General features: G+C 43.1%; 1 protein-coding gene across 2 annotated transcripts in view; it reads left to right on the top strand.

Annotated features, from left to right (window-relative positions):
• BLTP3A (bridge-like lipid transfer protein family member 3A) overlaps positions 1–23253 on the top strand; it is an 85445-nt gene that overhangs the window by 20851 nt on the left and 41341 nt on the right. The window contains exons 1-7 of one of the 2 annotated variants that reach the window (XM_063707549.1): positions 4637–5038; positions 8783–8945; positions 9047–9085; positions 10387–10478; positions 21341–21530; positions 21845–21985; positions 22420–22590. In XM_063707549.1, the coding sequence (XP_063563619.1) occupies positions 10411–10478; positions 21341–21530; positions 21845–21985; positions 22420–22590 (570 nt within the window). In that variant the 5' untranslated portion in view covers positions 4637–5038; positions 8783–8945; positions 9047–9085; positions 10387–10410. Of the gene's footprint in view, positions 1–4636; positions 5039–8782; positions 8946–9046; positions 9086–10386; positions 10479–21340; positions 21531–21844; positions 21986–22419; positions 22591–23253 lie in introns of those variants that run through there. The other variant, XM_004043862.5, reaches the window with a different exon arrangement.

The following is a 23253-nucleotide window of genomic DNA, read 5'->3' on the forward strand; positions in this document are numbered from 1 at the left end:
CAGGGTCTCGCTTTGTTGTCCAGGCTGGTCTTGAAATCTTGGCTTCAAGCAGTTCCAAAGTGCTGGGACTATAGGTGTGAGCCACTGCACCTGACCAGTGAAGAAGTTTTGAGAGTAAAACCTATTAGGACAAACCTCTAAGATTGAATGGCTTATTATATCAGATTATCTGGGATGAAATAGCATTAGCTATATTAGTGATTGATATGTTTTGTTTGGATGATGGAGAGAATCCTGCTATCTAAACCAACTGCTTCAGTGTTGTGTTATATCTTTGTTTAAAGAGAAGCCTGTGGTGTGGCTTAGCAGTGAAAATATTTTGCTGTAGATTTGGGTAGGAAGCTTAGAAGCCAAGGCTCTGGCTGTGATCACCTCCTCAATGGAAAAAATGGTGAAGGAAGCAAAGTGTATTTGTGGACCTTTTTATTTCTCCCAGGAGGGTTCAATTTCTATGAGAGCTGAAGTCGACTGACTGTTGCAACTTATTGACCCTATTATTCCCAATAAAGATGCTGAATTACAGAGGGCATGGTGTTGTCAGAGTTGAATGAATGCTGGGTTAAGTCCCATTTCTGTTATTTACTTAGTTCCAGCTTTACCACTGGCAAGCTGTGAGTCTTGGGCAAGTCATTAAGCTTTTTGGCCATTTGTTTCCTCATTGGCAAATGTAGATTTGGACTAAACAATTATTTAAGATTCCTTCTAGCTCTGAAATTCTGCGAATCTGCAAATCTAAGAATTTTAGCTTCCCAACATTGTGGTACATTTTCGCAAAGATGAGAGCCTTTCCCTGTCGTCTCTTTGGCAGATTGCAATCCTCTGGCAGAAATGAAACTTGATCAAAATCTGTTTTTCCAACCTGATTTCATCTTAGCTTTTACACTCTGTAACAGTAACAGATGGCCAGAAAATGTTTTCCCACATACTTGAAGTGGAATAAATAGCAGGCTGCCATTAGCCTTTTTAGCTGCCCTTGGACTCTGAATGATATTATCCTCAATTAGGAACACAAATACTTTTTTTCTGCCAGGGACTGTGGGGTATAGAAAGAGAAGTATACAACATAATTCTTCTCAAGAATTCAATATCTGGTTGCAGTTTGTGAATTTTAGACTGCTATTGAAGATGACTTGGAATAGTTGGTTTTATCATCACATTGCTGCAGTTTAACCCAGTTGTATTCCATTATAGGCAGAGTTTGAGCTATTTTCCCTCTCCAGGTGATGAGAGAGCTGAAACTTGGGCCTCTTGTATAATTCTCAGAGCTGTAGTTTTCTTGGCTGAGCAAACCTCCCCAAACCTCCCCAACCCTCCCCAACAACAGTCAGGTCCATGGAACATCTTTTATTTTTATTTTTATTACTTTTATTTTTTGAGACAGAGTCTCGCTATGTCGCCCAGGCTGGAGTGCAGTGGGACAATCTCAGCTCACTGCAACCTCCACCTCCTGGGTTCAAGCGATTCTCGTGCCTCAGCTTCCCAAGTAGCTGGGATTACAGGTGTGCCACCATGCCCAACTAGTCTTTGTATTTTTAGTAGAGATGAGGTTTCACCATGTTGCCCAGGCTGGTCTCAAACTCCTAGGCTCAAACAATCCACCTGCCTTGGCCTCCCAAAGTACTGGGATTAACAGGCATGAGCCACTGTGCCCGACCATCTTTTATTTTTTTTAACCTATTCTTTGTTATTGCTCTAAAATGCAGGCAAAATCAGTTAAAGAATTCTCACTGCCTTTTTTGAGAAGCTTGAATAAGGCAGTATCCATTTTTTGTTGACTCCTAAAAGTAAACTGAAAAGTGAAAAAGCATATATATGTTATATCATTATTACAGTCACAGGAGGACCGCTCATGGTGGTCCAGCAGACGTGCATGCACCATCAGCAGTCCTTCGAGTGCTTGAAGAACTCTTGGTTGTTTAGTGCTGTTCAGCTTTTGGTGATTACTTGCTTGTATTGTTAATCTCAGACCCGATGGCACAGTATCCTCTGTGGTCTCTTGTCAGCATGTTGCTAGAGACTGGGTGTCCCTGCTGGAATGGTGGTAAATTAGCCCTGGGCATGCTTAAGAAAAAGTTTATTAATCTGGTTGAGTTGGTGAAGTGCAGAAAGGTTTTTGATGGAGTTACACTATTAACTTTACCAAAAAAGTTTAGATATATTCCCCTTACACAGGTTAAGCAGTCCATGGTAGATTATAAAAAGCGAAAGAATGTCCTCCAACCACTTCTGAGATACCTTATAAATTTATTCTGTGCCAGGTGTGTTTTGGGGGAACTTATAATATTAAAATGTTAGTAGAAGTAAACACCAGTGAGCACACCTGGGTTCATACTGCCTCTTCTTGCCCTGTCATCTAGGGCAAACTGCTTCATATCTGAACCTCATGCTCTTCCTCTGAGCAATGGGGATAATAATGCATACCTCATGTGGGATATTGCAAAGATTAATTCAGATGTTATGAAGACCCTTCGTTCAGTGCCTGGTGCAAAGTAAAATGTCATTATTATTTGTAGTTTGGTTTTGGTGGTTCAGGCCAGAGAATAATGCTTTTTCCCGCTTGTGGTGTACAAAATAAGTTGGTGTTTGTTTGTTTGTTTGTTTGTTTTGAGACAGAGTCTTGCTCTGTTGCCCGGGCTGGAGTGCGGTGGTATGATCTCAGCTCATTGCAACCTCTGCCTTCCGGGTTCAAGTGATTCTCCTGCCTCAGCCTCCCTAGTAGCTGGAATTACAGGCATGTGTCACCATGCCTGGCTAATTTTTGTATTTTTAGTACAGATGGAGGTTCTCCATGTTGGCCAGGCTGGTCTTGAACTCCTGACCTCAGGTGATCTGCCTGCTTTGGCTTCCCAAAGTGCTGGGATTATAGGGGTGAGCCACCGTGTCTGGCCAAATTATGTTTTAAAAATGAAATTTTCTTTTAGCTGACAAAAGGATATTGATCTGGTCCAGCCTATGGGGCAGAAATACGTGTAATTATTATTTTGTTATTTGTTTGTTTTGAGACAGAGTCTCGCTTTGTTGCCCAGGCTGTAGTGCAGTGGTGCAAACTTGGCTCACTGCAACCTCTGCCTCCCGGGTTCAAGCGATTCTCATGCCTCAGCCTCCCAAGTAGCTGGGATTACAGGCATGCCCCACCATGGCCCAGCTAATTTTTTTGTGATTTTTTAGTACAGATGGGATTTCACCATGTTGGCCAGGGTGGTCTCAAACTCCTGGCCTCAAGTGATCTGTCCGCCTCGGCCTCCCAGTGTTGGGATTACAGGTGTGAGCAACCGTGCCCGGCCTGCATTTTAAAATAAGCATTCCAAAATAATTAAGATCCATGTGATCAGAGGACCATAGTTTGAGATGCATTGCCCTAAAAACTGGCAAGGTTAGGATGAAATGTAATACAATCTGATATACTTTTTTTGTTAAGGCTTGAAAAATACATTTATCTATATGGAACTGTAAATAGAGTTAGATTTTGCAAAGAACACAACGTAGAAATTAGATACTTAGCACTTCCTTAGTATAATCACTCAGAGAATGTCAGTGCTAGCTAACAGTATAACTTATTCTTGACTGTGTTTATGTTTTATTTTATCTGAAGTATGTTTCTCTTTTTTCAGAGAAGTCATCAGTTTGAAAAGGTCTATCTCACTTTCTTTTCTTTAAAAGTGGCTGGGCACAGTGGCTCACATCTGTAATCCCAGTACTTTGGGAGGCTGAGGTGGGAGGATTGCTTGAGCCCAGAAGTTCCAGACCAGCCTGGGTAACAAAGGGAGACCCCCATCTCTACAAAAAATAAAAAAAATTAGCTGGGTATAGTGACATGCACTTGTGGTTCTAGCTACTCTGGAGGCTGAGATGGGAGGGTCACTTGAGCCCCAGGAGGTCGAGGCTGCAGTGAGCCGTGATCACGCCACTACACTCCAGCTTGGATGACAGAGTGAGACTGTCTCAAAAAATAAAATAAAAATGGCTTTTTATCATATGAAAGAGCAGTTTATCATAGTGGTTCTCAGCCTTTTCTCCTTACTCCTGCCTATCAGAGGGATCCTTACTTCCATCCTTGGTAGTGGCTCACTTCTACAAGAATTCTCAGCTGGGGTAGAAAGGTAACATCTTATCAGAATCTGTGCGGTTGGACAGGAGGAGACATGTAGTTGCAGTCTTCAAAACTCATTCTGCCTGTTAAAACATTCTTATCTTTCTAAGACTAGTAGTACTTCTGAAGTATGCCCTGCCCCAATTTCTGAATTGATATGGCTTCCCTGGACCACTTAAGATTAGAAGAAGGGTTGCTAGGACAGTAGAAGGAAATAATTATAATATTTTATTTAAATACATAAGAGACTTGAAAAAGAATTTGCCCGTGCCTAGTGATTACAAATAATGTTGAGTTCTGTTTTCTGCTTTCCCTTCTTTCAGGACTACTGTCTCCTCAGAGCCCTTAGGGGCATGCACTGTCTTCCTTTACTTCCTTTTGTTGTTGTCTTATTAGGAAGTATTTAGATGAGTTTATTTCTCCTTCGTACCTCAGTCCTATTTCCTTGTAGATAGCCATTTGTTTAGGAAAAGGACTGAAGAACCATTTCTTTCCGGAAGAGAAATAATCACCTTCCCTCTGTGGCAAGTTGTTTTCAGAGGAAAAGAACCATTTATTGAAAACTTGTCTTTTTGGTTCAGAGAATAAAGTTAGTTCATACTCAGTAAATGTAGATTAAATTTTTTTAAGTGAATTAAAATCAGTAAAACTATGTGTAAGGGCCTGGGATTTTATTTTACCCTATTTAGAAGCTAATTATTAACTCCTACTGTTTCGTGGATGCTGGGGGAACACACAAGACTTCTGGATCAGAGACAAAGGACTTTATTACTCACAGCCTGTTTTTCATGGCCCAGCAAGCAGCATAATAAGTATAATGTTTATGTCAATTTTCTTTGCCTCCAGAGTCCTGTGGGAGTGACATGAATGGGCCCAGATGGATGCCTGCATATGTGTTATAGGAATAGAACACTGAGCTTGGGGAATCCATTGCTTTTATAGTAAATGGTAAGCAGGCCTGTTCTTTGTCCTAGTGGGAGAGATTATTTCCTTACTCAAAGCTGTCCTCTGCAACCACAATCCTGAGAAGAGGCCTGAGTAAGAAGTGGTTAGGACCATGCATTCTTGAAAGGCCCAGCAAGAGGTGTAGGATTTTTTTTTTTTTTTTGGGGGGGTGGAGTCTCGCTGTGTCGCCCAGGCTGGAGTGCAATGGCGCTATCTGGGCTCACTGCAAGCTCCGCCTCCCGGGTTCACGCCATTCTCCTGCCTCAGCTTCCCGAGTAGCTGGGACTACAGTCATGTGCCACCGCCACCGGCTAATTTTTTTTTTTGTATTTTTAGTAGAGACGGGGTTTCACCGTGTTAGCCAGGATGGTCTCGATCTCCTGACCTCGTGATTCGCCCGCCTCGGCCTCCCAAAGTGCTGGGATTACAGGCGTGAGCCACCGCGCCCGGCCAGATGTGTAGGATTAAGAGAGACCCACGAGGCCGGGCACAATGGCTCACATCTGTAATGCCAGCACATCGGTAGGCCGAGGCAGGTGGATTGCTTCAACCCAGGAGTTTGAGACCAGCCTGGGCAACATGGCGAAACCCTGTCTCTACAAAAAATATAAAAATTAGCCAAGCATAGTGATGTGTGCCTGTAGTCCCAGCTACTAGGGAGGTTGAGGTGGGAGAATAACTTGAGGCCAGGAGGTTGAGGCTGCAGTGAGCCGTGATGGTACCACTGCACTCCAGCCTGGGTGACAGAGTGAGATCCTGTCTCAGAAAAAAAAAAAGAAAAAAAAGAGACTCAATGGAGGAATAGCATTCCCAACACTAAGTACGTAAATAGATAATTGATAGAAATCTTAGAAAAATTTGTTACAAAATATTTGCTGTACAAAAGGTATGGAGTAGCATAATGAAAAGCCATACAGTCACCTCTCAACTTGAGAAATAAGCGTTATCCATACAGTTGAAGCTTCCTGTCGACCCCTCCCCTTACCCCACAGGTAAGCGCTTTCCTAAATTTGTCATCATGCCAATGCATTCCTGTGTATCCCTTAATATCATACGGTATTGTTTTGCATGTTCACAAACTTCTAAAAATGATATTTACTGTCATTTAAAAATTGTTAAAGAGCTGTTTTCATCGTACCTTCTTAAGTACTTTAGAAAAAAATTGCAAAGATAAACTTTTGCACGTCATGATTTTATGGTCCAAGGAAAAGCAAAAACACTAAAACATAGTTTAGTAAAAGGAAAAGATACATATAGTGAAAAAAGTTGGTAAATATATAGATATGTAACTCTAAACTGTTAGCATCTAATATATGTAAAGACTAAGTATAGTTAAGGTTGGTGGACAAAATACAATTCATGATTGGGGTGAAAATAGTGACTATGAGAGGCAGCAGCAGTGAATTACAGGAGTGAGATTAATTTAGACAGTTTGTCTTACAGGAGAGAGGGTTATGCTATGAGGAACTGGCCTTAAATTGATCCAGCCAAAAAGATGAGAGAAGGGAACTGGGAGTAGTTAGCCAGCAGGGCAGTTAGCTAAGAGATATGTGGGCCAGCATTCTGTTGGGTCATCATTTGGATTAGGAAGAATGGCCAAGACCAAGCCCCTTACCTTGAAGAGCTTAATTTAATTGAGCAGGTGTGGTTATATTATGCATTTGAGAATTAGAGAACATCCTAAGACTCTGTCATATGATTATGACCTAAACATGCATTACAGATTCCAGGAATGGAGAATAAAAGAGTGTAATGTGAGTTGCAGCAGTTAGGGGAAGAAGGCCTCAGGGAGAAGTCTCCAGTTCAGCCTTGCATGGCAGATAGTGGTGTGGAGGGAAAGGGAAAGGGAGTGGCTGGCAAGAGCACAGCATCGAGGACTGGAGCAGTGAGAAATAGTGAGAGGACTGGCCTGTGTGAATATTTTATTTCAAGACCATTTGACCGATAGAGTTTCCTATGGTCTGGATTTTGCTGATTGCACACTTACAGTGTAGTTCAGCAGTTTTCATCTGTCCTCAGTATTTCCTTCAAATTAGCAACTGGACCCAGTGGCTTGATGAGATTCAAGTTCAGTCTCTTTGGGAAGACTACAGGTGACTGGTTGTTCTTTTTTCATATCAGTAAAGATATGTGTAGGGGTCTGGGATTTCATTTTACCCTGCTTTAATAAGCCGATAATTAGCCTGCTACTGTTTCACATTCTTAACTTCATGCAGCTCCCTCTTCTGTTATTTCAAGTAGTGCTAAAAAAATATAACAACTTGCTTCCTGAGATAATAGGTCTCTGTTCCCCTCCCTTACTTTTATCTAGAACATCTCTTTTCTTCATTTCTTTCATCCCTATCTTGCTCATTTTTAATTCTTTTCTGTGTGGGGGTCCTTTCCTAGGAAGGAGCTTGGGAAGGTTAGTTTCATGAGTTTATAGGGCTAGACTGCTCCAGCTCCTTGGGGTCTCACTATGGATCCCTTGCAGTGGACAGAACCCTCTCCCAGTGTCAGTTACTGTTGTCAAATCAGTCCCCATTGCTTTTCATTTAATAGTTGTTGGTTATCTTGGGGTTCTTCAGTTCTCAGTTGTCAGATGCCCTTTTGCTTCCCTCCACTTTATTCTGGACAGCTGGATAGCACTTATGTCTTGTGGCTGTTGATGTTTTTTCCCCACTCACTTGTCTATGGGGATTTATGAAGATACTTCATATTCTATTTTGTTTTGTTTTAAATGTTATTCATGGACTTTCTGTGTTGTTATCTAGTTGCTCTGTCTGGTGTTTGTTTGTTTTTATAATGGGTCTTGCTCTGTCATCTCAGGCTAGAGTACAGTGTCATGATCACGGCTCACTGCAGCCTCAACCTCAGCCTCCTGGGTAGCTGGGACTATAGGCATGCCTAATTTTTTTTTTTTTTTTTTAGAGATGGGGTCTCGCTATGTTGCCCAGGCTTGTCTCGATCTCCTAGGCTCCAGCGATCCTCCTGCCTAAGCCTCCCAAGGTGCTGGGATTACAGGCGTGAGCCACCATGCCTGGCCCTCTGTCTGTTTTTTTTTTTTTTTTTTTTTTTGAGATGGAGTTTTGCTCTTGTTGCCCAGGCTGGAGTGCAATGGCACGATTTCAGCTCACTGCAACCTCCGCCTCCCAGCTTCAAGTGATTCTCCTGCCTCAGCCTCTGGAGGAGCTGGGATTACAGGCATGCGCCACCACACCCGGCTAATTTAGTATTTTTAGTAGAGACGGGGTTTCTCCATGTTGGTCAGGCTGGTCTCGAACTCCCAACCTCAGGTGATCCACCCGCCTCGGCCTCCCGAAGTGCTGGGATTACAGGCGTGAGCCACTGCGCCCGGCTCCCTCTGTCTGTTTTTATGCGAGGGTTCAGAAATACCGAAAGACTACATTGCCATTGCTACAGCTATTGCCCCAGAATCCTCATCGTAAGTTCTTTAGTAGGATGATAACACAATCATAAGTAGAATCACAGGTCTCACATAACATCTTATATGGTGTAGAGATGGTGTGGTCTGAGTGCATTTGTTCTGGCTGGTCTGAGTGCAGTGTTGTTTACAACTAATTGATCACAACCCCAGTTACAGTTTTCTGTGTTCCTTCACTCCCACTGCTTCACTTGACTAGCCTTAACAAATGTTCTTTAATTTTTTCTTTTCTCTAGATTCAGAAGTGTTTTGGCTGTAATACCCAATTAGCAGATTCCCATGGAAATAATAGCTTAATAGCTTCTTATCATTACTCTTTTCAGGTTCACTAAGAATCTTTCCCCAGACAAAATCAACCTGAGCACCCTGAAAGGGGAGGGTCAGCTGACCAACCTGGAGCTGGATGAAGAGGTTCTACAGAATGTACTGGAGCTGCCCACCTGGTTAGCCATCACTCGGGTCTACTGCAACAGGGCCTCCATCCGGGTGAGAATGAGGGTCAGAATGCTGCTGTTCTCTTTGGCCAGTAGGCCTGCTTTCTGGAGGGTCAGCTACCACAGCCCTGAGACTTTGCTTTCCTCTTTCAGATCCAGTGGACAAAGTTGAAGACGCACCCTATTTGCTTGGTAATGACCTTTCTTGATGGCAAGTTATCAAATGGGGATGGCCAGGGTAGGCTTTTAGAAGATAAGGGAGAAAATGATAGGCTAACCCTTTTAGGAATGGTGGGTGTCTCCTTATGTCCCTGTGAGCTTCTCTCTGAGACAGTGTGACTGTCATCTGGGCTTATTCTGGAACTGCTGTATGGTATAGGATTAGCACTGGGACACAAGACCCAGGACTTCTCAGTTGTTTTCTCGGTTTTAGTGTAACAATTATGGCTGCCTAGGCTCTACCCTTAGACTTTTCTATCTTCCCTTGAAATTTTTTTTTTTTTTTTTGAGATGGAGTTTTGCTCTTGTCACCAAGGCTGGAGTGCCATGGCTCACTGCAACCTCTGCCTCCTGGGTTCAAGCAATTCTCCTGCCTCAGCCTCCTAAGTAGCTAGGATTACATGTACCACCATGCCCAGCTAATTTTTATATTTTTAATAGAGATGAGGTTTTGCTACGTTGGCTAGTCTGGTCTCGAACTCCTAACCTCAGGTGATCCACCCGTCTCAGCCTTCGAAAGTGCTGGGGTTACGGGCGTGAGCCACTGCGCCTGGCACTCCTTGAAATCTTGACAGAGGAAAAATTAGAAGTTTGGTTTGGGCTGGGTGCGGTGCTGTAATGCCAGCACTTTGGGAGGCAGAGGTGGGTAGATCACCTGAGGTCAGGAGTTCAAGACCAGCCTGACCAACATGGTGAAACCCCATCTCTACTAAAAATACAAAAAATTAGCCAGGCGTGGTGGCAGGCACCTGTAATCCCAGCTACTCGGGAGGCTGGGGCAGGAGAATTGCTTGAACCTGGGAGGCAGAGGTTGCAGTGAGCCGAGATCACCCTGCAGCCTGGGTGATAAGAGTGAGACTCTGTCTCGGGAAAAAAAAAAAAAAAGTTTAGTTTGGGTTGACTGTTGGACGATTATCGGTTGAGGGCCCTTCAGAAGCTGGTTGATGTGTATCTTTATCCCAAAAACTGGAATCCCCAGGAAAAATAATATTCCTACAACTTGGATTTGTGTTTTATCTTGTTGCTCTGAGCCCATCCCGTGCTTTTCATGAGGTTCTGCTGCTAATGGAAATGGGAGGGGGAAAATGAGGACTCTCCTTGCATTTTAGTTTGTTCATTCATTCATTTGCTCGGTAAATACTTATTGTCTGCCCACAATGGGTATAGCACTTGACTAGGCTCTGGAGCACGGAGATGAATGACACAGTCTGTGCTGTCATTGTGCTGTGTGTGTATTTGTGTAAATGCTTAGCTCTCCTTGACTTCTATTTCAGTGTCTGGATAAGGTAGAGGTGGAGATGAAGACATGTGAGGATCCTCGGCCCCCCAATGGACAGTCTCCCATTGCCCTTGCTTCAGGACAGAGGTTAGTTTCTTTGAACCCTGTTATTTCCAACATATTAATTGCTCCAGATCCCCTTTTAGTTAAAAAATAAAAACTTTTTATTATGGACATTTTCAGACTTACACTAAAGTAAAGAAAATGGTATAAGAACCCCCATATACCCAAGATCTAATTTCAGCAATTATCAACACTTTGTCATTCTTCTTCTTCTGTTTTTTTTTTTTTTTTTTCCTGTGATAGGGTCTTGCTCTGTCACCCAGGCTGGAGTGCAGTGGTGTGATCACAGTTCACTGTAGCCTCAACCTCCTGGGCTCAATCCTTCTACCTCAGCCTCCCAAGTAGCTGGGACCACAGGCGCACATCACCATGCCTAGCTAGTTTTTTGTAGCGATGGTGTCTCACTATGTTGCCCAGGCTGGTCTTGAACTCCTGGCTTTAAGCGATCCTCCCACCTCAGCCTCCCCAAAGCCCTGGGATTACGGATATGAACCACCATGCCCAATGTTGTCATTCTTTTTTCTTTCTCCTGCCAGTTTGTGTATGTGTATGTATGTGCATGTGGACACTATAGTACTTGAAAGCAAATCTCAGAAACCATATGATTCCACTTGCAGATACTTTTTTTTTTTTTGAGATGGGGTCTCACCCTGTCACCCAGCCTGGAGTGCAGTGGTGTGATCTTGGCTCACTGCATCGTCTGCCTCCCAGGCTCAAGTGGTTCCCCACCTCAGTCTCCCAAGTAGCTGGGACCACAGGCATGCACCACCATACCTGGCCAATTTTTTGTAGTTTTGGTAGAGACTGTTTCACCATGTTGCCCAGGCTGGTTGTGAACCCACCTGCAAATATTTTCATATCATGTCTTTAACAGACAAGGCCTGGAAAAAAAATATATTGCTATCACATTAAAAAGAATTAACAGGCCAGGCGCGGTGGCTTACGCCTGTAATCCCAGCACTTTGGGAGGCTGAGGTGGGCAGATTACCTGAGGTCAGGAGTTCGAGACCAGCCTGGCTAACATGGTGAAACCCCGTTTCTACTAAAAATAAAAACTCAATTTCTACTAAAAATAAAAAAAATTAGCCGGGCGTGGTGGCGGGCACCTGTAATCCCAGCTACTCGGAGGCTGAGGCAAGAGAATCGCTTGAACCCGGAAGGTAGAGATTGCAGTGAGCCGAGATCGCACCATTGCACTCCAGCTTGGGCAACAAGAACGAAACTCCATCTCAAAAAAAAAAAAAAAAAAACCCAAGAATTCCTTAATATCATCTAGTACCTATTTCATAATAAATTTTCCTGGATTATCTCTAATATATATATATGTATATATGTATTTTTTTCTTTTTCTTTTTTTTGGTTTTGAGACAGGATCTCGCTCTGTCACCCAGGCTGGAGTGCAGTGGCACGATCTTGGCTCACTGCAACCTCCATCTCCTGGGTTCAAGTGATTCTTGTGCCTCGGCCTCCTGAGTAGCTGGAATTACAGGTGCCCCACACCACACCTGGCTGATTTTTGTATTTTTATAGAGATGGGATTTTGCCGTGTTGGCCAGGCTGGTCTCAAACCCCTGGCCTCAGGTGATCCACCCGCCTCAGCCTCCTAAAGTGCTGGAATTACAGGCGTGAACCACTGTGACTGGCCTAAATACATATTTTTTTACAGAACAATATGGATCAAAAGAAGTCCATACTTTATATTTGGGTGATAGGCCTTTTAAAGCTCTTATAATTATATCCCACCACACACACATTTTTTAATATACCATTTATTCTTTGTAGGAATTAGGTAATCTTTTCTAAAGAATTTCGCTTGTTTTGTATTCTGGCTGATTGTATCATCAAGGTATCATTGAAAATGTTTCTCATTTAATCTGGTAGATTTAAAGGCTTGCCCTGATTGATTTTGTTTGCTTTTGTTTTCTTGGTAAGAATACTTCCAAGGGGGTGAAAGGTCTCTCTCTGGCCTCTTTTCTTTTTTCTTTTTTTTTTTTCTTTTTTGAGATGGAGTTTCGCTTTTGTCGCCCAGGCTGGAGTGCAATGGCATGATCTCCGTTCATTGCAACCTCCACCTCTCTGGTTCAAGTGATTCTCCTGCCTCAGCCTCCCAGGTAGCTGGGATTACAGGCATGCACCACCAGGCCCAGCTAATATTTTGCATTTAGTAGAGATGGGGTTTCACCATGTTAGTCAGGCTGGTCTCGAACTCCTGACCTTAGGTGATCCACCTGCCTTGGCCTCCCAAAGTGTGGGGATCACAGGCGCGAGCCACTGAGTGCAGTCTCTGGCCTCTTTTCTAAAGGCATTAATCCCATTAATGAGGACTTTTCCTTCATGAGCTAAACACCTTCCAGAGGCCTCATCTCTAAAACTGTCACATTGGGCTATTAGGTTTCAACATATGATGAATTTTGGGGAAACATAAGCAATCAGACCATAGCGCTGAGTAACATTTTAGTGTATGGATATGCCACAATTGGTTTGTCCATTCACTAGTTGATGGTCATTTTATTTCCATTTTTTGACTATTATGAATAATGCTGCTGTGAACATTTGTATACAAGTTTTTGTGTGGTCATGTGTACTTTTCTTTCTCTTGGGTAAATACCTAGTTACGGTATTTAGGGGAGGATTTAACTTTTTCAGAAACTGTCAAACTTTTCCAGAGTGGCTTTCCATTTTATATTCTTTTTACATTTTGCATTCTTTTTTTTTTTTTGAGATGGAGTCTCACTCTGTTGCCCAGGCTAGAGTGCAGTGGTGCATCTCAGCTCACTGCAACCACCGCCTCCTGGGTTCAAGCGATTCTCCTGCCTCAGCCTCCTGAGTAGCTGGGATTACACACACCAACACACCTGGCTGATTTTTGTATTTTTAGTAGAGACAGGGTTTCACCATGTTGGCCAGGCTGGTCTCGAACTCCTGACCTCAAATGATCCACCTGGCTTGGCCTCCCAAAGTGCTGGGATTACAGGCGTGAGCCACCGCACCTGGCCTACATGCTTTTACATGTTACATGTTTTACATCCTACTTTTTTTTTTTTTTGAGACAAGGTTTTGCTTTGTCACCCAGGCTGGAGTGCGGTGGTGCAGTCACGGCTCACTGCAGCCTTGAACTCCTGGGCTCAAGCGATTCTCCCACATCAGACTCCCAAATAGCTGGGGATACAGGCATGTGCCACTGCACCCAATTAATTTTTAAATATTTTGCAGAGATGGGTCTCACCATGTTGCACAGGCTGGTCTTGAACTCCTGGACTCAAGCAATCTTTCCGCCTTGGCCTCTCAAAGTGTTAGGATTACAGACGTGAGCGACTGTGCCTGGCCTTACATCGTACATTTACTCTTTATACATGTTTTTTTGTATGTCATACCTTTACAGTCATTATTCTTCTTGATGTTCATATCTCCCCATCTTTGGCCAGTTAGAGCATTTCCAAGTGAGCTCCTGTGTCCTTTTGACAAGACCCCAGTAATCGTTCTGCTTTTAGATAGAATAAGATGTTTGAGGATTCTTTTATACAACTTTACCCTAGACCTGAACTCAGACATCTCTCCAAGGAGCCCTGATTCCCTTCAGTGAGAAACGCTATTTAGAGACTATTGTCTGCAAAACTGTGTTCATTGAGTTTTCATTGCTTTAAGGCCTTTTCAGTGTCCAATGCTAGGAAAAAGGTATTTTTAAGAAAGAGAAAAATAGGCCGGGCTCAGTGGCTCACACCTGTAATCCCAGCACTCTGGGAGGCCAAGGCGGGTGGATCACGAGGTCAGGAGATCGAGACCAGCCTGGCCAACATAGCGAAACCCAATCTCTACTAAAATACAAAAAATTAGCCGGGCGTGGTGGCGCATGCCTGTAGTCCAGCTACTCGGGAGGCTGAGGCAGGGGAGTTGCTTGAACCCGGGAGGCAGAGGTTGCAGTGAGCCAAGATCGTGCCACTGCACTCCAGCCTGGTGACAGAGTGAGACTCTGTCTCAAAAAAAAAAAAGAAAAAAAACAAAACAAAGAAAGAGAAAAATAAATCATGACAATATCCTGATATTTCTCTATTCAAATAAAAGAAAAGAGGATTTTGAGATAACTTTCTGGATTTAATAGTGGTTTTTAAATTCATACACTGAGTCATGGCTCCTGTCAACAGTAACATAAATGATTTACTTTTTCAAGTTTCAGAAAAACAAAACCATTATAACTATCAATAACACTACTACTGAATGCAGTATCGGGGTGTGTGTGTGTGTTTTAGTCTTGTGAAATATCCCATTAGGGATGTATGGTCAAAATACTGTTTTTGTTTGTTTGTTTGTTTTGTTTTGTTTGAGATGAAGTTTTTCCGCTCTTGTTTTCCAGGCTGGAGTGCGGTGGCACCATCTCAGCTCACTGCAACCTCCGCCTCCTGGGTTCAAGCGATTCTCCTGCCTCAGCTTCCTAAGTAGCTGGGATTATGGGCGCCTGCCACCATGCCTGGCTAATTTTTGTATTTTTAGTAGGGACGGGGTTTCACCATGTTGCCCAGGCTGGTCTCGAACTCCTGACCTCAAGTGATCCACCCGCCTTGGCCTCCCAAAGTGCTGGGATTACTTGAAATCATTCTTTATATGGTTGAGTAGCAATTTGACATACAGAAAGGTTCATTTATTTGTTTAAGTTTTAGATGGTTTTTAAATTTATTTTTAGCTATGTAAAATTATGTAGCTCTGAAGTTACAACTCTGAAACAAGGCACATTATATGTACTGTATATATATTTGTATTGTCCCACCTTTTTTCTATACAACATGTAGCATATCTTAAATACTTCTTCTACATTGTTCTTTTCATTTAAAAATATATCCTGGAAGGCCGGGCGTATTACATGGCTCACGCCTGTAATCCCAGCAGTTTGGGAGGCTGAGGTGGGCGGATCACGAGGTCAGGAGTTCAAGACCAGTCTGATCAACATGGTGAAACCGCGTCTCTACTAAAAATACAAAAATTAACCGGGCATGGTGGCATGCGCCTGTAATCCCAGCTACTCAGTAGGCTGAGGCAGGAGAATTGCTTGAACCCAGGAGATGGAGGTTGCAGTGAGCCGAGATCACACCACTGCACTCCAGCCTGGGTGACAGAGCAAGACTCCGTCTCAAAAAAAAAAAAAGTGTGTATCTATCTATATATATATATATCCTAGAGATCACTCCATAGAAGAGTGAAGAGATGTTCTTTATTCCTTTTTGTACCTGTAGAATATGCTTATCTTTTGGAGGCAACATAGTTTAGCCAGTTCTCTGTTGATGGATATTTGGATTATTTCCAGATTTTTTGCTGTTAAACATGGTTCAGCAATAAATGGCCTTGTTCATAAGTCACTTCATATTTTGCCAGCATATTTTTTTTTTCTTATTCTTTCTTTTCTTACAAGAAAACCAAAGAAGCTGGCTGGGCGCAGTGGCTCATGCCTGTAATCCCAGCACTTTAAGAGGCTGAGGTGGGTGGATCGCCTGAAGTCAGGAGCTTGAAACCAGCATGGCCAACATGGAGAAACTCCATCTTTACTAAAAATACTAAATTAGCCAGGCGTGGTGGCGCATGCCTGTAGTACCAGCTCCTTGGGAGGCTGAGGCAGGAGAATTGCTTGAACCTGTGAGGCAGAGCTTGCAGTGAGCTGAGATTGCACCATTGCTCTCCAGCCTGGGCAACAAGAGTGAAACTCCATCTCAAAAAAAAAAAAAAAAAAAAAAAGAAGAAAACCAAAGAAGCCAAGCTAGCATAATTTAGAAAACACTTTATTGAAATATAATTCACATACCATAACATTCATCCATGTGAAGTATACAGTTCAGTGGTTTTTACTGTATTCACTGGGATGTACAACCATGACCACAATCAATTTTAGAACATTTTCATCACCCAAGAGAAACCCCATAGATATTAGCAGTCACTCCTCATTCTTCCCTGCCTTAGCCCTAGGCAACCACTCATCTACTGTCTATGTCTATTCTGAACATTTATATAAATGAGATCATATACTGTGTGGTCTTTTGTGGTTGACTTCTTTCACTTAGCATAATGTTTTCAAGGTTCAGGCATGTTCAGGCATAACCTTAAAAAGGAATAAAGAACTGTTATGTACTACAACATGGCTGTTTTAGGTAAATATGTACTCATTTGCGTCTGGCTACTTTAGCTTAACATTATGTTTGTGAGAGACATCCATTTTGTTACATATGTTTGTAGTTCATTCTTCCTCATTACTGTATACCATTCCATTACCTGAATATGCCACAATCCATTCTGTTGTAGATGCTTCTAGTTTCTGGTTCTTCTTCTTCTTCTTTTTTTTTTTTCTGAGACAGAGTCTTGCTCTGTTGCCCAGGTTGGAGTGCAGTGGTGCGATCTCAGCTCAATGCAACCTCTGCCTCCCAGGTTCAAGCGATTCTCACACCTCAGCCTTTGGAGTAGTTGGGAGTACAGGTGTGTGCCACTGCCACCATACCTAGCTACTTTTTCTTTTTTTCAAGACAGAGTCTCGCTATGTCACCCAAGCTGGAGTGCAGTGGTGCGATCTCGGCTCACTGCAACCTCCACCTCCCAGGTTCAAGTGATTCTTCTGCCTCAGCCTCCCAAGTAGCTGGAACTATAGGCACCTGCCACCACGCCTCACTAATTTTTGTGTGTATGTGTGTGTTTTTAGTAGAGACTGGGTTTCACTGTGTTGGCCAGGCTGGTCTTGAACTCCTGACCTCGTGATTTGCCTGCCTCGGCCTCCCAAAGTGATGGGATTACAGGCGTGAGCTACTGCGCCTGGCCTCCCCTGGCTAATTTTTGTATTTTTAGCGAGACAGGGTTTTGCCATGTTAGCCAGGCTGGTCTCATCCTGGTCTCAGGTGATCCACTCACCTCAGCCTCCCAAAATGCTGGGATTACAGGCTTGTAGAACTCTTCTCTATGATGACTTTGGTGGTCAATCATGACTCCATGTATTTGCCAAAACCCACAGAGCCGGCCGGGTGTGGTGGCTCACGCCTGTAATCCCAGCACTTTCGGAGGCTGAGGTGGGCAGATCACGAGGTCAGGAGTTTGAGACCAGCCTGGCCAACATGATGAAACCCTGTCTCTACTAAAAAAAATAAAAAAATTAGCTGGGCGTGATGGCGTGTGCCTGTAATCCCAGCTATTCCAGAGGCTGAGGCAGGAGAATTGCTTGAACTTGGGAGGCAGATGTTGTAGTGAGCCGAGATCACACCACTGCACCCCAGCCTAGGTCACAGAGCAAGACTCTGTCTCGGCGGGGTAAAAAAAACCCACAAAGCCATACACCACAAAGAATGAATTTTCCTGCATATAAGTTGAAAATATGTAGTGAAAGAGAATAGTGCTGCTGTGAACCTTCTTGTGTATATATCACACATTTCTATTTTATATACCTAGCAGTAAAATTGTTGGGTTATGGGTTCTGTTTTTGTAAATATTGCTAGATAGTTATTCATAGTGATTGTACCAGTTTTCCCTCTAGCATTGCATAAAAGTTCTAGTTGTTCCATATCTGGTATTGTCTATCTTTTCATTTTAATCATCCTGGTGGGTGTGTAGTTGTATCACCTTATGGTTTAATTTATATTTTTCTGATGATTGGTTTATTGAAATTTTGGATATTGTCTTTCATAAAGCACTTGTGTAAGTGTTTTGCTCATTCATCTTTGCGTTGTCTTTTTCTTATTAATTTGTAGAAGTTCTTTATATATTCTGAAAACAAGTACTTGGTTAGATAAATGTATTGCAGATATCTTCTACTCTGTACAGAATACCAAGATACTGATCACTCTTAATTTTTTTTTTTTTTTTTGAGACAGAGATCCTCTCTTGTCACTCAGGCTAGAGTGCAATGGCGCAATCTCAGCTCACTGCAACCTCCACCTCCTGGGTTCAAGTGATTCTCCTGCCTCAGCCTCCTGAGTGGCTGGGATTACAGGCGCCTGCCACCACGCCCAGCTAATTTTTGTATTTTTAGTAGAGGTGGGGTTTCACCATGTTGGCCAGGCTGGTCTCGAACTCCTGACCTCAGGTGATCCATCCGCCTCGGCCTCCCAAAGTGCTGGGATTACAGGCACGAACCACTGCGCCTGGCCCGCTCTTAATTTTTTTAAAATTATTGAACAGAAATTATTAATTCTGATGTAGTCCAGTATATCTTTTTTTTCCATTTAATGGTTAGCAGTTTTTGTATCTTGTTTAAGTTCCTTTTCTATCCTAAGGCAGGAAGAGAGTATCCTATGTTTTCTTCTAAAAGCTTTATTGTTTGGCTTTTAACATTTGAATCTCTAGTCCATCTTGGAACTGATTTTTTTTTGTTGTTGTTTGATGAAGGTAGGCATCAATATTAATTTTTCTCTTTATGGATATCTGCAAACTAACCATGCACCATTTATTGAAAAAACTATTTTTCCCCCTGCACTGTCACCTTTGTCATAAATCTAGTGACTCTCAGCATAGTTTTGATTTACGAGTGAGGTTGAGGATCATTTTCTTTTGAGATGGAGCCTCGCTCTGTCACCAGGCTGGAGTGCAGTGGCATGATCTTGGCTCACTGCAACCTCTGCCTCCCAGGTTCAAGCAATTCTCCTGCCTCAGACTCCCGAGTAGCTGGGACTACAGGTGTGCACCACCACGCCTAGCTAATTTTTGTATTTTTAGTAGAGATGGGGTTTCATCATGTTGGCCAGGATGGTGTTGATCTCTTGACCTCGTGATCCACCCACCTCCGCCTCCCAAAGTTCTGGGATTACAGGCATGAGCCACTGCACCCGGCCTTTTTTCTTTCTTTCTTTTTTTTTTTTTTTTAGACAAGGTCTCACTCTGTCACTCAGGTTGGAGTGCAGTGTCACGATCACAGCTCATTGCAGCCTAGACCTCCTCAGGCTCAGGTGATCCTCCCGCCTCAGCCTCCCAAGTTGCTAGGACCAAAGGCATGGCTAATTTTTTCTATTTTTTGTAGTGACCAGGTCTCACTATGTTGCTGGGCTGAGCTCAAACTCCTAGGCTCAAGTGATGTGCCTGCTTTAGCCTCCCAAAGTGTTAGGATTATAGGTGTGAGCCACTGTGCCCAGCGTTTTTTCTTTTCTTCTTTTTCTTTTTTTTTCTGAGACAGGGTCTGACTCTGTCACCCTGGCTTGAGTGCAGTGGCGCAATCTTGGCTCACTGCAGCCTCAATCTCCTGGGCTCAAGCGATACTCCTATCTCAGCCTCTCAAGTAGCTGGGACTACAGGCATGCACCACCACGACCTGGCTAATTTTTAAATTTTTTCATAGAGAGTTTTTGTAGAGAGGGCATCTCCCTTTGTTGCCCAGGCTGGTCTCAAACTCCTGGGCTCAAATGATCCTCCACCTCGGCCTCCTAAAGTGCTGGGATTACAGGTGTGAGTCACTGTGTCCAGCCTCTTTATGTTTAATATCTATTTGCATTTATTTCTTCTGTGACCTGTCCATACTTGGTCCCACTTTTATCACGCTCTTGCTCTTTTTTCTCTCTGGTTTTTGAAGTTCTTTATACATTAGGGATATTAGTTCTTGGTGACATAAATTCCAAATATATATTTTTTTTCAGTTTGAATTTTCAGACCTCCTTTTATCTCTTGTAATGAGCAGTGATTTCACCTACATGTCAAGAGTTGCTGTTTTCTTCACATCTAGAGGGACTTTGTGTCCTTCATTCCTCTCCTTTTGCCATTTCTGTCCTCTCACTGTGGAAGTATAGCTATATTCTTTGGGAAGCACAGTTGATCCTTGAATAGCACAAGTTTGAGCAGCATGGGTCCATGCATATGTGGATTTTTTTCAACCAAATGCAGATCAAAATATTGCAGGGTGCCACCCACATGGATAGTTGACTTTTCATATATGCAGGTCCCTCAGGGTTGACTGTGGGATTTGAGCAGATTTTGGTATAGGAGATGGTACTGGGGGCTCCTGGAACTTCACATACCAAGGGATGACTGTATTTGACAGGGTCGAGGTGGGACCGATTTTGAACCTCTTATTCACCTGACTGTACTACTTTTCTTTCCACTACCTTTGCAGAGTATGCTCCATCATTGAAGATTTTTTTTTTTTTTGACACCAGGTCTTGCTGTTGTGTCTTTGAAGATTTTATAGAAACTCTATGTCTCTTTTCTGTAGTTATACTTCCCCTCACAGACATTATCTAAATATTTAGATAGTTTGTGGTTTATAAAAAGATTTATCAATTTATTCTTTCTAACAGGAGGGAGATTGTTTCAAGGTCAGCTCTTCCTCTTTTATTCCATTCTTTAAAAAAAATTTCTCATTAAAGAAAGTACTGTCCAGGTGCGGTGGCTCACGCCTGTAATCCTAGCACTTTGGGAGGCCGAGACGGGCAGATCACCAGGCCAAGAGATTGAGACCATCCTGGCCAACATGGGGAAACCCCGTCTCTACTAAAAATACAAAAATTAGCTGGGAGTGGCGGCGCGTGGCTCCCAGCTACTTGGGAGGCTGAGGCAGGAGAATACCTTGAACCTGGGAGGTGGAGATTGCAGGTGGCCGAGATTGCGCCACTGCACTCCAGCCTGGTGACAGAGTGAGACTCCGTCTCAAAAAAAAAAAAAAAAAAAAAAAAATTACTGCAGCCAAGCACAGTGGCTCATACCTGTGATCCCAGCTATTTCAGAGGCTGAGACGAGAGGATCACTTGAGGCCAGGAGTTCAAGGCTGCAGTGAGCTGTGATCATGCCGCTGTACTCCAGCTTGGGTAACAGAGCAAGAACCTGTCTCAAAAAAATAAAAAGACTACTGTATTATCATTATAAAATAATTTAAACATCTAATATGAAGACTGTGCAGAAAGTCTCCCATGATTCCGATTGTTGGTCTGCCTCATTTGTTGTAGTGAATATGGCTTTGCCGAAAAGGTGGTGGAAGGGATGTTCATCATTGTCAATTCTATCACCATCAAGATTCACTCCAAGGCCTTCCACGCTTCTTTTGAATTGTGGCAGCTCCAGGGCTATAGTGTCAACCCCAACTGGCAGCAGAGTGACCTTCGCCTTACCCGCATCACTGACCCCCGCCGAGGAGAGGTGACAGCCCCATCATTGTGAAGGGAGAGAATGGGGGAAGATTCAAAGTCGGACTAATTCTTAAAGGATATTATTCCCATTTTGTGGATTTCCTCAAATGTTCCCCATTCCTGGGAACCCAGAGGCCTTTCTGTCCAGTGTTACTGCTACATCCTTTCCTCAATTATGGATCCCCGATTCACTGCTTTTTCTTGGTGGGATCCCAACTGAGAGTGCTGGGAGTCTCAGCCTTGCCAGTCTTTTTTCCTTGGACTTCTTGCTTCTTGGTTAATTTCATTCACAGGATTAAGGGATTGTACTTTATCTCCTTCCAGGTTTTAACATTTAAGGAACTAACTTGGCAAACACTCCGAATTGAGGCAGATGCTACAGACAATGGTGATCAGGACCCAGTCACCACTCCATTGAGGCTTATTACGAACCAAGGCAGGATCCAAATAGCCCTCAAAAGAAGAGTAAGTGTGTTCTCTGGCCTCATGAAAACTTCCATCTCTTATTCTATGAGACAGCCTGGATTTGGTATTCCCTTATTGTTTGGAATGTTATTGGCCCTGGAATGACAGTTGAAGGGGGAAGGCCTGTAAATCAGTGTTGCTCAACATCCTCTAGTAATAGAATGTTTCCACCTTCCTGTTTTCTTAGTTTTGGAAACTGCAGTTTTTACCCGTATGTAGGGACACTGACATAGGCACCTGGCAGTTGACTATTGCTTTTTTTTTTTAATTAAGGAAACTTTAGTAGTTTTATAAGAAATTGTCTCTCCAAAGTGCTTGATACTTTCACATATTGGAGATTGAAAAGCCGCTTCTGAAACTGATTGGGCAACAGTCACTTTGAAAGTTGGAATGATACGAGGTGATAAACCCCATGTTGTCTGTGGCTTCCTCAGACCAAAGATTGCAATGTGATATCCTCCAAGCTGATGTTCCTGTTGGATGACCTGCTCTGGGTGCTAACTGACTCACAGCTCAAGGCTATGATGAAGTATGCAGAGTCACTGAGTGAAGCCATGGAGAAGTCAGCCCAGCAAAGAAAGAGCCTGGCCCCTGAACCTGTGCAGGTTAGAGATAAAACAGACACCCTTGGTGGGGCTAGGGACTCAGTAGGCCAGACCTAACTCATACTAATGTAGGTGGAATCTAGACTTTATTTGGGAAATTTGTCATTTACTTCTGGGTATTCATAGGCTTTGCCTGCACCTCTGATTTTTTATTTATTCTGTTCATTGGGTACCTCCAGTGTATTAAGTATACAGTGCTGGCCACTGGAGAAGAAAAATGGAATACACCTCTTGTTCCTGTCCTTGGGGCTCTCACTGTCTTGAAAGATGGACCATAAATGAGTTATTACAGTATGGTGTGATAAATGCTGTAATAGAATAAACAGTATGCCATGAGAGCACAAAGAAGAGGCATCTCACTACATAGGCTGAAAGAGAGCATTTAGGGAAGACGTCCTAGAGGAAATGTTTTAGCATCAGTCCACTAAGACCTGGTGGGCGAGAGCTGGGAGGGCAATTCAGAACTATGAACTGTATTCCAACAGTTATTAGACTAATTATAATTAGGCTTTTGGAGTTTGGGTTATATAATTGAAACGGACCTAAGTGAGCTACTAGGCCAACAGTTGTGAGAGGGAAGGAACATCTTGCTGAACTGTGGTTTTCTTCAGGCTGGACCAAAGCTTAAAGAAAGCCTACAAAGGATCTTTTCAGGGTCTGGAC

The sequence above is a fragment of the Gorilla gorilla genome, chromosome 5 (genome assembly GCF_029281585.2).
Source record: "Gorilla gorilla gorilla isolate KB3781 chromosome 5, NHGRI_mGorGor1-v2.1_pri, whole genome shotgun sequence".
Classification (NCBI taxonomy): Eukaryota; Metazoa; Chordata; class Mammalia; order Primates; family Hominidae; genus Gorilla; species Gorilla gorilla.